General features: G+C 41.7%; 1 protein-coding gene across 1 annotated transcript in view; it reads right to left on the bottom strand.

The window, feature by feature from the left end:
• THRAP3 (thyroid hormone receptor associated protein 3) overlaps positions 1-12,683 on the bottom strand; it is a 31,346-nt gene extending 18,663 nt beyond the window's left edge. The window contains exons 1-3 of the mRNA XM_029283282.1: positions 12,626-12,683; positions 5,322-5,401; positions 1,204-1,365 (exon numbers count right to left, since the gene is read on the bottom strand). Of these exons, the coding sequence (XP_029139115.1) occupies positions 1,204-1,340 (137 nt within the window). The 5' untranslated portion in view covers positions 1,341-1,365; positions 5,322-5,401; positions 12,626-12,683. The remainder of the gene's footprint in view (positions 1-1,203; positions 1,366-5,321; positions 5,402-12,625) is intronic.
• Positions 12,684-16,437: the final 3,754 nt, after the last annotated feature.

Below are 16,437 nucleotides of genomic sequence, written 5' to 3'. Positions count from 1 at the left end.
CTCCAGAGAGAGACACAAATACAATCCAGCCAATTTTCCCAACCGAGTCACTGAAAGCAAACAGCTGCTACAGCTTTTTCCTCTGCCAAAGGATTATGATCCGCAGCCACTATCCTGAAGAAATGAATCCTACCTCTGAGAGATTGCTAAATTTTTCCCAAATGATTTGTACATGCCAGCTTTTTCCATTTTGCTTCTTTAATCAAATAATTCACAAAACAAACATTTCTCCAACAGGTTTTCACTTCCAGAGACATTTTGCACAAAGAATCTGTTTCCATTTGCTTTTCTGAATATTGCTGCATATTCCCAGCCTTAGACAGATGTTCCTAGTGATTTTGCCCTCTGGAAGGAAAGCCCTTCAGTTTCACTGCATGATACAGTTGCCTTTCCCACGCGTTTCTAATTATTAACAATTACCTGTGTCTGTAGCCTAACAAAACACAGAATATTTTCAATTATTTAAACGTTTAATTAAATATAACAGGAAGTCAAGAAAAAGAAATCTGTTTGGAGACTAGGTGGTTTCTGAAAAGCAGAGCAACCACATAAACAGGCAAGGCATATCCCTAAGCAGCTATCTGGGATTATCTGAACAACTATTCCTTTTTATATAAGAGTCCAAGCTTCAATATGGAATCAGAAAAGCACATAAAAATTATCTCTTGCTTTTGGGAATCTAGTTACCAGCAACACCACAATATTCAGATCAGGAAACTGAAATCACTAGTTTTCTATCTGTATTAAACTTTTCTACTTGCAGGGTCTTAAAAAGTAAAAACTTGAAGATTTTGAAGGGAAATCAGTTAAAACATTTGCACATACTGCAGCTACTCTTTGCTCTTGAACAGGGGAAGGGTCTGACCATAAAACCCAACCTCATTTTATCTGTCAATTTACAGAACAGGAAATGCTTTCTTATAATTTATAGCATTCCTCAACAACAAAAGAACAAGAAAAGCAAATACTTGCCAGTGACCAAAAACTACCTCCCAAAAGAATCCTTTCCCAACATGGAAAGTACAGGTTTTAATGAAGCTTTTTTTTCATGAACGATCAAGAATCATTTTGATAGAATTATTGAAATACAACTTCTGACATGCAGTTGTAATACAGTAGACATTCTTTTCATATGAGGATCTGAAGGTGAAGCATTTGTTGGTAAAAATCTGACAACCCCAGAGACAACATCAAAATACTGACCTGAGCCTTCGTTTCCTTGATCGTGAAACTGATCTAGACCGAGACCGAGACTTTGAGAAAGACCGAGACCGAGACCGAGACCCAGATCTTGAGCGAGAAGAACGGGACCCTGATTTTGATTTATTTGTTTTTGACATCTCTTATAAATCCTTTCACTTTAATCTGTCAACAGAGAAAATTTAACCAACATTAATGGCTGTCCCTCTGTAATAAGGGAAATGTGTTTACTGAATAATTTCTGAAAATGGTAAAGGACAACAGTAGGATCACACAAGCTTTAAGAATTCTCTTAACAAAGTGTCAAGCCCATTACTTTTTTATGTCTAGCAAATAATTACATTTGTCCGTTCCCCAAATCCTTACTACAAACTGTAACAGACAAACTGTAACCTGTTCTTACACACTCAACAAAGAACTAGAGCTTAGGAAGAGATGTTGACTCTGAAGAAAATTGGTGGTAGCAAATCAAGTTATATACATATCACAATCAAGCAGCCACAAGGGATTTCTTCTGTAGCCAAAATAAACCAGGAATTTATCCAAGTATTTCAGGGTTTCATATGTTGGTTACAGTGTCTTGTCAACTTGCAATATCTTTGAAGAATTACATTTACAGGAAAATGGCTTTGCTAAAAGTCATCTCATACCAGTGTGTGCTCGTCTAGTTCTTAATTCTGTTGTGTAAGAACTCTATTTAGATGAACACAAACACACTGCAGCAACCCTGGACAGCAGAAAAAGGAAACAGATCATCTATATAACATCCTCCAACAAAAACACTGGGTTTGGTCTAGGATCGTCAAGTTTTCCAGTTGAAACTATGGTTAAATCTGCCCATGTGTTGGGAAATTAAAGATTTTTCATCATGTCTTCTGACTACTAGCTGATATTCAGGGATGCTTTCTGGATTTTCTCCTTTTGGAGAAAGGAGTTCCAGGAAAAAGACACATTTGAGTTAAGTTGGTAATGACTGGGGGCCTCTAAGTTGTAACCTTAATGCCTCTTCAACTCAAGCTGTCTTGAAGCAGCTGGTCACAGGATACTGGTTTGAAATACCAGTATCTTCGTTAAATTCCTAAATAATTTGTCAGGATGAGTTTATCTTCTGTAAAGTTTCTTTTTTGCTATCTTCAAGTCAGTCTTGACTCCTGGCAACTGCCTGAAATTTTCTTGGGAAGATTTCAGAAATGGTTTGCAATGCTGAGAGTGACTGGCCCAAGGTCACCCAGCTGTCTTTGTGCTAGGGCGGGACTAGAATTCAGTTTTCTGATTTCTATTCTGGTGTCTTAACCTCTATGCGAAGTTGGGTCCTATTTAAACCATTACAAATGAATTAAAAGTATTTTAGTGAATACTACAATAATAGTCCTGACAGAGTTCAAACTCTCAATTATTGAAGCTTTACCTCTTGGAAAACAAAACTCAAAATGACAGAATTAAGAAGAATTACTATTACAGCCTATTAGGAAGGCATTAATATACCTTTTTAAAAGTAAAATTGTGTTATAATTACACTGAGGATCCTAGTGAGTTTTCAAATCAAATCAGTTTATTACAGCTATAAGCAGATACAATAAATTAATCTGTACGTATATCTACAGGTAGTTCTTAATTTATGACCACAATTGGGACTGGAATCTCAGTCATTGAACAAAGTGACCATTAAGTGAACTGTCATGTCACTGATTCTCTTGTGACAACAATCCCAGCACTCCCCGTTGCCATGATTAAGTGAGAATCACAGGTTGTTAAGCAGAGTCCCAGGTAAGGAGCAGGGCAGGAGTATGTGTGTATGCCCCAGGGCTTGGAAAACAGAAGGAACCTTCTGGTACTCTGGAAGCCTCATTTCCTAAATCGCATACACCTTCTTCCAAATCACATTTCTGAATGAAGCAGAAAGCAGCAGGACTGAAAAAACGAAAGACCATTCAGGTATATTTATTTTCAATGGATTTAAAAATGTGCAGAGTCAGAGGATTCCTTCCTAGGTTCCTAATAGTGATAGAGCACACACAACTTCTGAAGGCAAGCTGTTCCACTGATTAGTGTTCTCACTGTTAGGAAATTTCTCCTTAATTCTAGGTTGATTCTCTCTTTGGTAAGTTTCCATCCATTATTTCTTGTCTTGCTTTCAGAAGCCTTGGAGAACAGGTTGACCCTTTTCTTCTTTGTGGCAGCCCCTTAGATATCAGAAGATTGCTATCATGTCGCCCCTATTCCTTCTTTTCACCAGACTAGACATACCCAGTTCCTGCAACCGTTCTTCATATGTTTTAACCTCCAGCACCTTTGTTGCTCTTCTCTGCATTTTCCAGAGTCTCACCATCTTTTTTATATTGTGACGACCAAAACTGGAAGCACTATTCCAAGTGTGGTCTTGTCAAAGCAGTATAAAGTGGTATTATCACTTCATGTAATCTTGAAGCTATCCCTCTGTTGATGCAGCCTAAGATTGTACTGTATTGTACTGTACTGTATCATATCGTATTGTACTAAGACTGCTGGCTCATACTTAAGTGGTTGTCCACTAGGATTCCTAGATGCCTTTCACAGTTACTGTTCTTGAGCCAGGTACCACCTATTCTACACGTGCATTTGGTTTTTCTTGGCTAAGTGTAAAACCTTACTTTTCTCCTCACTGAATTGCATTTGGTTGTTCAAGTCTATCAAGATCTTTCTGAATCTTGAGCCTATCTTGTGAAACGTTAACCCTTCAGCTCTACCACGCTGCTGCAGTCTACTGCTACTGAACAGGGCAGCCAAAAGGGCACAGCCAGGGGTGGGGCAGAGATAGGTGGAATGAATTGGAGCATCCCTGCAGCCATAAATACTGCTGAGCAAGTTGGGTGGCTGCATCTTTGCTCTGCACTGTCCCCCAATTCGTACATGTATAAACTTTTAGTAAAATTTGATGCAGAAGATGAATATGAAAGAATGTATAATAAAATGGGCTAAAAATTTTGGTTGTGATATTCAAATGGAACAATGGGAGAATACGTGGATGCAAGGACTGAAATTCAGACTGTGTTATAATCTTAAACAGAATTTTCATAAAATGCTGTAATATTTGTTACTGAAAAAAGTGTCTAAAGTATATAAAGGTACTTTGAATGTATGTCGGAAATGTGAACAAGAGGGAACTTTTTATCATGCTGGATGGATGTGCAAAAAAGCTAAAAAAATTGGATTGAAATACATTAATCCAGAACTCTTGAAGACCAATATACAATTGAAACCAAAGATACTCCTTCTGATGAACTTTTTAAAACAGTTGCAAAAAACTCATGGAACTTTGTTTCTATATAACAGCAGTGAGACATTTATATGTACAGTGATGGAAGGATCTGACATTTCCCACAATAGAAGAATGGATGGTAAGGTTGATGGAGCTGGCCGAGATGGTGAAATTGACAGCTCTGATTAAAGAAAAGACACTGATTAATTCTAATGCTGATTGGAACCCCCTTTCGGACTTTATGTGTGAAACAGAAAAACGAATGAAATTTTGATCTATGGATTTGATGATTAGAAAAAATAGACAACAGGAAAATGATGTGGGATGGTGAAGGTTAGTGAGGCACAACAGAACCTGTGAAGCACAGGGCACCAAGGGCAACTGCAGCTTTGGAGAATAGTACCGATGTAGCTGACCCTAATGTGGAGCTTGTATTTCTCAGTAGCAGTGACAGTGCTGGGGCTGAAGTAGAGGCCGAAGGGCAGTGGTAGCTGGCTGGGACTTCTGAAAGTCCCAGGACTCTATTTCAGCACCAGTCCCAGAGCTACCACCAAATGCCACAGTGCAGGGTGGCCAAAATAGCATGGGAGGGGAGGTGAAGTGGCGGGAATTACAGCACCCCTGCAGTCGTAAGTGCAGGCAGGCTGCCATATGCCCGAATTTTGATCACATGACTGGGCACTGCAACAACCTTAATTTTGGACATGGGTCATAAGTCTATTATTTTCAGCAGTCATTTTGAACAGTCACTGGGCCAAGAATTACTGTATATAACAGAAAAACAATGAGCTTTTAAAACATGTTTTTAACCATTTTGCATGAAAAGTATGCAACATTCAAAGCCTCTTCGGTATTAACAATGACAAGTTGTTGGAAAACTTACCTTGCCTGGAAATTAACTCTGGCTGAACAGAAATCAAAGGTCAATTGGCACTCTCCTTCCACTTGAAAGAGCAAACAATTCTGCAAAATAAAGGTAAGTGCTTATTTCCAACTGCACACATAGTAAATGCTATATTTTAAGGAATATAAAGAAATAGCTTGAAAGATGGTTTGAGGCACAAATCTATCTAGCTTGAACACTGAGTTCACTTAAAAGGAATTGTTCATCTGTGCCTCATGTGAGGCACAGAGTACACTATCAGGAACTTGAATGGCATGTATAAAACAAGGGTCCCCGACCCCCATCGGTGGCCCAGTGCTGGGCTGCAGTCCATTGGGAACTGGGCGGTGAAAGTGGTGGGCGAGAACCCATCTCCTCTCCCGCCCCCTACTGCCGCCTCCGCCAAGCCTGAAAGGTTGGGGACTGCTGATATAAAACATTTAGCCAACTGGCCTACATTGGAAGGGTCACATTGCAACCTGAGAAGTGAATTATCCCACTCGCTTTTTGTATCTTGACATAACAGAACAGGAAATAAAAATTGAAGTATATATTGTACCCTGTTTACTCCATTCTACATATAAAAAATCTTCGACTTATGACCGTAATTGAGCCCAGAATTACAGTTGTAGATCACACCAATTGTTAGGCAGTCATCATGTGACCACATCCAATTTGAGGACTTTTGCTGAAGCAGTTATGCAAACTTTCCAGGAAAAAATGTTGTCAATTGCCATCATGATTTAAATGCAGGCCAGTTGCCACGTAAAACACATTAACTGTCAATCTTGTGATCTAAACTAATCCAGCTATATCATATATATGAAGTGCCAACAGCAAACTTTACTTTTTGAATACACAATGGCTAGTTTTGAATTTTTATAATGCAAATTAGGTATACCATGTAAATTCTTCTATAATTTTAGTATTAGTAATATCAATTATTACTTTATAACACGTAATCAGTTTCATAGTGTGAAGCTGCTTGTTTTTTTACTAAGCAGAGACAAAATTTCTAGACCAGGCTTGGAATTCTGCCAATAGAAGCAATCTGCTTTGCCTTCCAATTGCCATTGTTGCAAATCAAACCTTCATACAAAGTTGATTTTTATGTTGTTTTTACCCCTAATCAGAAAGAAAACACCTTTTGTTCAGCACAGTGAAGCCCAAAGGGCCTCTCCAGCAACATGGCAAAAAGCCAACCACTCCTCCTCAGTGCAGTAGCCTGCTTGGGCTTTTGAAAACAAAAAGTCACCACCTGTTCATCTCATCCTTAAGGAATATTTTAATTATCTCACACCTGAAAGGGGACCATTTATCTTCTCATCCTGTCAACAATGAGCTAAGATAACATGCAGCCTGCTTCACAACATGCAGTTGACAGTGATTCAATCAACTGATGACTGAATTTTTTACTTTCTTTTCCCAGACCTGTACACCTTAAAATCACTCCTAATCAGGCATGAGGCAGAAGACAGACCTGCAGTGTTTTAAAAATCTTCCTAGAAAATATCATAGCTCATCAAAGAAAAAGGAAATTGAAGTGAATTTTTAAATGATCACAGTATTAATACACATTAAAATTACTTTATATAGTTACAAATTGTTGACAAGGACAAACTTTTCCATGAGTAAACAAGTTATCCATGCAAATTTCTTCACCTTCTTAGCATGAGATCCAAATGAATTTAGATCCAGGAGTTTATCCTTGGGTGAGGAGCAAGACAGCACCAATCTCTTGTATGAAAAGGAAAAGCTGTTGCACAAAAATCTATATACGCTTAGCCTGAAAAATATTTATTTAAAAGAAAAGTGGACTGCCCACAAAGTTGAAAAATTACTATTGCTCTTTTAAGCTTTAAACCTTAAAGTTTCAACAATCCTCAACTTTAGTAGCCCCTTACTTCCCTTCATTGCCTTTCTGCCACAATAGTTTCTTCCAACAGCCCAAAGTTTCACAAATGTCACTACGGATGTGGTTGGGTGTTTCTCTCTTGCCCAATCCCTTTTTGCCTTTAATACAGCATAAATGTCATGGCTTGCATTAGGTCAAAGTTTCCCGTTACACTTCAACCAAAGAATTGTATTTTAATAAAATTGCTGTAGTTGACAGCAAAAGAAAAAGAACATTCTTTTCCTCACAACTGTCCCGAACTGGACATATCGGTTTTAAGTCTACACAAGTCACTTTATGATAATATAAATAAACAATTCTCTGCAGATAATAATAATAATGATGATAATGATGATGATGATGATGATGATGATAATAATAATAATAATAATAATAATAATAATAATAATAATAATAATAATAATAATAATAAAAATAAAGTTGGAAGGGACCTTGGAGGTCATCGAGTCCAACCCCCTGCTCAGGCAGGAACCCTACACCATTTCAGACAAATGGCTGTCCAGTCTCTTCTTAAAAACTTCCAGTGTTGGAGCATTCATCGCTTCTGGAGGCAGGTTGTTCCATTGGTTAATTGTTCTAACTGTCAGGAAGTTTGAGGAATCAAGATTCAACGAAGAGAGGAACTAGTCAAAGGTGGGTAACGAAGAGCAGGACGGAAGTCCGTGGAACCTCTTATCGAACTGAGGGAGAAGAAACACCGTCGGGGACTCTATAACCTTGTGACGATAGTACAGGGGGCTCGTCCTTCTCTTCGTTAAACTAGACATACCCAATTCCAGCAACCGTTCCTTATCTGTTTTAGCCTCCAGTCCCCTAATCATCTTTGTTGCTCTTCTCTGTACTCTTTCTAGAGTCTCAGCATCTTTTTTACATCGTGGCGACCAAAACTGGATGCAGTATTCCAAGTGTGGTCTTACTAAGGCCTTGTAAAGTGGTATTAATACTTCACGTGATCTTGATTCTATCCCTCTGTTAATGCAGCCCAGCACTGTGTTGGCTTTTTTGGCAGCTGCAGCACACTGCTGGCTTATATTTAAGTGATTGTTCATCATTTCTATTTTCTATTTTTAAAGGCAACCTTCTTTAATTCCATTTTTTAAGATGCAAAAACTCAATAGTGGCATATGCAGAACCACAGTGGACCAAAATGTCTAAAACTGGAATATCAGGTCAACAAACAAAAATAATCCTTCTTCTTGTTACATCAATAATGAAACTGTTAGCCATCATTTTAAAGCAGTCAATTTGAAACTATATTGATTTATAAATTAAAATGTTTGAGAAAGAGAAGTATCTGCATAAAATTTAAAACAAAACTTATATAGCTGCAAACTGTAAAAATTAGCCCTGTAATATTCAGATCAAAGTTTCCTTGGACTGGAATAAGGATTCTTACAAATGCTGAAAATTACTCATTTTAAATAAATTAAAAGCATAATTCTGCTTGCTTGTGATTCAGAAGCTTCAGATAAGACAGAGCACTACAGCAAGCTCAAATAACCCACACCTGTCTACCTTCTTCCAAATGGAAATCTTTCTGCCCAATGAATCTGCTGCAGGTATTTATTTCCCTTCTGGTTAATTAACTCCATGCAGAAATTCACTTAGCTCGAGAGGAACAAATCCCCTTCATTTTAACAGTTGTCAGCAAGCCAGAAGACATTATACTGTATAAAAATAATACAACACAGGTAGTCCGCAACCTACAACCACAACTGAGCCCAAAAGTTCCATTGTTAAGCAAGAGAGTTGTTAAATGAGTTATGCCCCATTTTACAACGTTTGCCATGGTTTTTAAGCAAATCCATTAAGTGAACCATGAGGTCATTAAGCAAATCTGGCTTCCCCCATTGAGGTTACAAATGGTGATCACATGACCTGGGATGCTGCAATCATCATAAATACATCGCAGTGGCCACGCACCCAAAGTTTGATCATATGACTGTGGAGATGCTGCAACGGTCATAAGTGTGAAACCTGGCCATAAGTCACTTTTTAGTGCCATTCTAACTTTGAATAGTCATTAAACAAATTATTGTAAGCCGAGGATTGCTTGTAGAATCTAACTACCACACATAATGTGATCCAGTTTTTCTTCAGACAGATTCCTTGGTTCTGAGCAACTCACAAAACTTCCATCTTATAATTCCTTTATGGAATATAGCTGCCCATTTCAGAATTCAGACATAATAGAGAAAAGAAAGCACAGGACATTTTTACATGTGTAATCAATAAATAATTTCTAGCAGCATCATAAAACTATTATATGGTTGTATGCTTAAGAAATGGATATGTGCTTAAATTCACTTGTGAAATATAGGGAAGACTTTAGTGTTAGTTGCATGAGAATAAAAAGGTATGATATTAAGTTGTTAGGAGCATGGTGGCTCATCTGGTTAGAACATGGTTAGGAAGCTGCATTGACAAGCAGCAAGCCCACGTTTGAGACCCGAGTGCTGCCCTGGGGCGGGGTACTTCATGTAATCTTGATTCTATTCCTCTGTTGATGCAACATAGGACTGCATTGGCTTTTTAGCAGCTGCAGCACACTGATAGCTCATACTTAAGTGATTGTCCACCTAGATCCCTGTTATTGATGTTGAGCCTGGTACCTCGTCTAAGCCTGTGCATTTGGTTTTTATTATTTTTCACACCACTGAACTGCATTTTGTTGGATAGACCCCAGTGTTCAAAGTCTGTCAAGATCCTTCTCTATCTTGAGTCTTATCTTGTAAAGTATTTGCTATTTCCCCCCAGCTTGGTGTCATCTGCAAATTTGATGAGTTCCTGTTCTATCCCCTTATCTAAATTGTTTATGATGATGAAGTGTACTGGGCCTAAGACAGAACCTTGAGGTATCCCACTGCATTCTTCCCTTCATTTAGACGTAGTGCCATGAGGACTACACGTTGAATGTGATTGGTCAGCCACTTATGAATCCATCTGATGGTGATTCTGTTTATCCCACACTTTTCTATCTTACCAAGAAATAGGTCTACTTTGTCAAATGCTTTACTGGAGTCTAAGTAAACTATGCCTACAGTATTTCCCTGATCCACCAATTTAGTCACTTTGTCAAAGAATGTAATAAGGTTTGTCTGCATGATCTGTTTTTGACAAACCCATATTGACTTATATTAATAGCTTTGCTTGTTTCTAGATGTTCACATCTTTTCCAGGATTTTCCCAGATACCGATGTCAAACTGATTCGTCTGTAGTTTCCTAGATCCACTTTTTTCCCTTTTTGAAGATTGAAATCACATCGCTAAATGCTAATTTTCTCTTGTAGTTAATTGTTCCTTATTGTGTTCAGTTTGGTTGCAGTTTTTTTTCCTTTAGTTGGGTTTCTCATTTTGTTGTCTCTAAAACCTTTGCTTTTTCCTCTAGACCTTATACTTTTTCCTTAAGTAATTCAATTAGTCTACATTTAGTTGAGGTATAATTTGGGTCTTCTATGCACTTGACCTAAAGTAAGAAGCAACAGAGTTTTGCCTTACTGATGAAATCTGGAGATTTGAGGTCTGCTGCCATGCATAATGCAGTTAAAATGACATATTGCCCTGCCTTGAATGGATTTGTGAATACTTTTAAACATACTTTTTAAAAGTCAGAATTATGAGTTAAAGGGGGGGGTTGTATTTGGGAACATGTGCAAAAAGCTATGTAGTAAACAATTAAAAAAATCTGTTCATATGTGCTAATGCATGCATAATTTTTCAGAGATATTCAAACTGTTAATGAAACAGTGCCCAATTGCTGGACCAGCCTAGTTAGTATCAGCCATACTGTTGGACTACAGTGAGTGAAACCAGTAGCTGAAGCTCAGAACTCCTGACGAATGTTCTCTTCCATAGAATTACTGTTCTTCCGGATCCTTTCATGATTTATATTTTTAAGGAAAATGGCTAAAATATCACTTTTAGAAATAAGCTATGCAGAGAAATGCACATTTTTAAAAAATCACTTATGTTGCTTTATAGGCTAAATATTGTGTTAGGCTCTAAACAGTATAAATGTAATACTGATGTTAAATAATCCAGAAAATATATACAAAAACATAAAAAATTAAAACCATTATAACTGAATTTCTTGAAATCAGGAATGTAAACAACTGAACCATTTTCCATACAAAAATAAATGCAAAACACATTGGACAAGCCCATTTCATGTAACTACCCATTTCACTAATCTCTCAAATGTTCAGGGCTCTAAGCATTGCAGCAGACAAGAAAACCCACAGCTAACCAGACGCCCTGGAACCAGGCCAGCAGAGCCCACGACGGTCAGGGCCGATGCCCGATTATTCCACGGAAATGGCAGCCGTGTGCCCGGACCTTGCTTCGGACGCCTGTCGGCCCTGTGGCTGCCCCCCCGGGCTTCTTTGTGTCGAGACCGAGGAAACCCACTTGGTAGCCATTTTGAAAACGAGCAACCCCCGTGGCAGCCCCGCCACTCCAGGCAGACGCCCCCGAGGAGTCCGAGGGCGGCCAGAAGGCAGCGAGAGTTAGGCCGGCCGGCCAGCCTTTCCCGGGCTAGATTTCCAAATATGCCAAACTCTGTTCCCCAGGCAGTCCGAGTATCCCAGCGGCCCCCAGAGGACCTTAACTAGATGAGTCCCATTTACGGGACATTTCCTAGAGGAAACTTCTCACCCTCATTAAATTACTGTGAAATAAATAGTAAATGCCATAAAACCGCTCTTCTCCCACAGCCTCCCGCAACAGACGAGCCCGTCTCTTCCCCGCCCCGGCGGGACTACCGAAAGGCGCCGAGCTGTGGCATTCCGGGGCCGCTGCGCCCGCCCAGCGTGGGGGCCACCTGGGGAGGTCGAGCTAACCAGCGGCCGATCCCCTCCGGAGCCGCGTTACGAGGCTAGGACGCCCAGCACAAGGAAGGCCACGCCGGCTGGAGCCAAAGGAGCTGGGCTGCAGCCACCGTCCGCCCGGTTTTGGCGCTGCCAACCGAATTTTAGCTGACGCCCTCCGAACAAACGCGGGAGGCCCTCGGCTTGGGCCGCGCGCGCAGCCAGGAAACGTTGCACTCGCGCTGCCGGTTCCTTTCCTCGCCCGCCCGCCCGCCCGCGGCAGGCCCTCCCACCGACCGGCCAGGCCTGGCGAGTTCCCGCCCGGCAGCGCCACAGCCCGAGTATCTTCTCCGCCCGCGGGAGGGGAGGGGGGAGAGGCGCCGGGCCTCTCGGAAGGCCTGCGCTGGCGGGGGGGGGGAGGGAAGGTCCACGAGCTCCCCGGGCGCCCCTCCCCCATGCGCCAGGCCTTCCCTGGCGCCCTCCAGCCGCGCAGCGGAAGACCACGCCAAATCCCGGTCCCCGCGCACTTCGGGAAGACCGAGATTAGGGGTATGAGAAAGAAGAGCCCGCGGCCTCCCACTCACCGCCGAGGCGCGGCCCGCTCTCGCCTGCCTTTCGTCGCCGCACGATCCACCTCTACAGCTGCAGTAGGCCCGGATGCTCTGCGCGCGCATCAGGACAAACGCAAGCTTGTTACGTCCGATGGGAGGTGTAGTTCTTCTTGAGCCAGAATCCACGGGCTTCCGTCAGCGTCTTCCCCGAGAGCACTACATCTCCCAGGGTACCCGCGTTTATATATTGGCTCGGCCTCTGCTTCGGAGGCTCGCGCCCTGTACTCGCCAAGCTCCGCCCCTTGCGCTTTTTCCCGTCCCGTCCCTCCTTTGGCGTGATGGAACATCGAGTCTTTCTGCTTGTCTACCTCATTGACGAAGAGAGATTGAGAACTACAACTCCCAGGAGGCGAGTCGGTACCTGTAGGTCCTCGGGAGAGAATACGCCCGCGCCAACAAGGCTTTTTCCTCGGGCCTAGGCTGTTGTTGTTGCTCATGGTCCCTGGGCTAGGCCGATTCTGTCGATTGGGCGATTGCTATTAATTGGCCTTTTATGGGACGGGACTAAAGAAATAAATCCTCTTGAGACGGGCGTAGTAACCCGGTGGAAATTGTAGTGCGCTTGCATGTGGTCATTTGCGTTCACATACGGGTAGTGCGTGAAACGCGTGAGAATCCGGGAACACGTGTTAGGATGGTTACACAAAATACAAAACATTCTATGTAGAGACTAGTCGCGGAAGAAAGTAAAAGGGGCCGGTAACAAAAAAAATAAGAATATGGGGAGTATCGTGGGACGCCAAGCAGAAGAATTCATGGATAGAAGAGAATGTAGCTCAGGGTTGAACTACGAAGTCCTTGGTGTTCTCTGAGCTGGGTTGTTTCCTTGCAGATGTTCATTACCAAAGTAGCTAACATTTTTAGTGCACATCTGAGGGGCTGCATAGAGAAGAGGTTAACCTATTCTCCAAAGCACCTGAGGGCAGGACCAGAAGCAATGAATGGAAACTTAATAAGGAAAGATCCAACTAAGAAATTTCTTGACAGTGAAAACAATCAATCAGTGGGATTGCTTGCATCCAGAAGTTGTGTGTTCTGAACACTAGAAATTTTTAAGAAGAAACTGAACAGCCACTTGTATGAAATGGCCTAGGTGTCTCCTGGTCAAGCAGGGGGTTGGACTATAAAACTTCCAAGGTACCTTCCCAGCCGCCTCCCCACCACCTTTGGGAGGATGGCAAAGAGCGAAGATTTTGAGATGGAGAAGAAAGATGAATCTTCCGCTGGTCGCAGTGGGGTTATGGCAATTGGGGTGCAGGCGGCTGCTCCAGCCACCAAAAAAGTATTGCTGGCAGGGGCTGGGCCAAAGACCCGTGTAATCCAGCCTGGAAAGTTGGTACTGCAGAAGAGAACTCCGCTCCTGGAGGACTTTTCTCAGGCAGAGGTGGCTCCTCAGTGCAGAACCACCCCAAAGCCTGCTGAAGAGGAGGTCCTACTGATTCCATCTCACAGTCCTTCATCCGCAGCACCTAAGAAGGGGAAGGGGTCAACTCAGTGGAACAACTCCATGGAGTGGAAGTACCAGATGGCAGTCCACAGCCCCCCTGTTGAACAGGAAGGAGAAATTTGACTGACTGGAAGTCAAGGAGGTGGACCCTACCGCACAGTGTGTGCGCTCGATGGATGCTATATACATTTAATAAATTATTTAGGACAATCAAAGAAAATGGTGGTGGCTGGTTTGGCCAGAACTCTGAATGCTTGTGAAGATTACTTACAATTTGAACTTTTTTTTTTTTTTTTACAAATGTTGGGGGTGAATTTGCCAAAGGCTCTTGCATTTGAAGCAGGTAACTTGAGACCAGAGTTATTTTTCAGAGTGAGTCAGGCAGGATGTAAATATAATAAATAAATAAATAAATAAAAGTATCAACAGTGTGACTTCAAACAGTGTCAGGACCCCAGAAGCTTGGGACAACCTTTTGCTTCCAGAACAGAAGGTCTGGGTGATGAAGAGTGTCTTTTTTCTATTGGGGCGACCAGGGGTGACATGATAGCAATCTTCCAATATTTGAAAGGCTGCTACAAGGAAGAGGGAGTCAACCTATTCTCCAAAGCACCTGAAAGCAAGACAAGAAGCAACGGATGGAAACTAACCGAGGAGAGAAGCAATCTAGAACGAAGGAGAAAATTCCTAACAGAACAGTGGAACAAATTGCCATTGGAAATTGTAGGTGCCCCAACACTGGAAGCTTTTAAGAAGATACTGAACAGCCATCTATAAAAAATAGTATAGGTCTCCTTACGAGAACAAGAGGTTGGACTAGATGACCTCCAACGTCCCTTCCATTACAGTTGCCGAGAGGATAATCAATTATACTCAGAAAGAAGTCCAGCTGGTAGGAGCTCCTGAACTAGACAAAAAGTTGGATAAGTAGAGACATTTTAGAAGCTGATCACTGTTTTACTGGAGCATTGGGCGTCTGGTGGGGAAATCAACATATTGGCCATTGAGCAGCTGCCCAGAAAAGTTTTCCTAAACTCTTTTCAGCTTGTTATAAAATAAATGATAATGTTATAAATGATTTGCACACACATGCAATGCTATCAATTTGCCAGTTGATGGTGTTGTTGAACAAACAATTGCAGCTCAGTTTCTGAGCAGTAAGATGCCATTGCAAAACCAAATAGGTTGGGGCAACTTGGTCTAATGGTTAAGGTGCTGGATGGGGAATTGTCATGCCTCCTAGTTCCGCTTTAGGCATGCAAGGCAGCCAGTGACTCTGGACCAGTCACTCTCTCTTGGAGGAAGAAGGCAACAGCAAATCACTTCTGGATACATCCAGAAAGCTTCAGGACACCATCCTTGTAGTTGAGTTGCTGGGAGTCAAATTGATGAGAAGGACAAAAATGTAGTATGTAAAAATGATATGTGTATTCTCCAAAAAGTAAGTTCACAGCACAGCACCAAACATGTACATCCACATGCAGGATCACTAAAAATAATGTTCTCATTTTGAACCAATCAGTCATGTGACTTTTTAAGGTACTCAGAAGAGGAGAGCTTACTGTGAACCATCTGGGTAGCCCTGTTTGCTGAAGAAGCAGAACACCGGCAAGACGGACCAGCAAACAGGAGCCATGTGGCTGCGGAGCTGTTGGTGGGGGCAGTGGAACACTGCAGCACAGTAGACCAAGTGCTGCAAACGGGAGTAGACCAGGGACTGCAGACGGCAGTAGACCGGGTGCTGTGGATGGCAGTAGACCAGGGACTGTGAACAGCAGCAGACCAGTAGACTGGGGACTGTGAACAGCAACCGCACAGCAGACTCTTGGAAAAAGAAACTGATGCTATGTTGATTTGCAAAGCATAGGATACAAAAAAAAATAGGCACAATTACCTAGAACAGAGAAGGTAGAAGCATGGCTAACAGCAAAGCACATCCACCAACCATAAATGAGGGATTTTCAAACAACAAATTCATGGAACAGGCAACAGAAACTATTGTGGTATGCAATACATGTTCCATGTATGTGCTTATGCCCAAAGAATACCCAAATTATACATGCACTAAATGTAAACTATGTGAACTACTAGAGGAAAAAGTAAGGCACTTAGAGGCAACTCTAGCCCAACTCCAACCTATGAAAGAAAGCTATACCCAAACCAAACCAAATAATGGAGAAATAACTCCCAGAGGATTTGACTCTAAACTCTTGGAGGAAGACAAATGGAGGTATGTCAAACATAGAAGGAAACACAAGAATCAAAGGAAGAAGCAGCATACATCTAACAAACCCCTACTGCCCAATCTAACCCAACCAGAAGCAGCCCCATTAAAACT

This window comes from Protobothrops mucrosquamatus, unplaced genomic scaffold, assembly GCF_001527695.2.
Source record: "Protobothrops mucrosquamatus isolate PMUCROS unplaced genomic scaffold, P.Mucros_1.0 scaffold46, whole genome shotgun sequence".
Classification (NCBI taxonomy): Eukaryota; Metazoa; Chordata; class Lepidosauria; order Squamata; family Viperidae; genus Protobothrops; species Protobothrops mucrosquamatus.
This window is presented reverse-complemented; position numbering and strand designations above follow the sequence as displayed.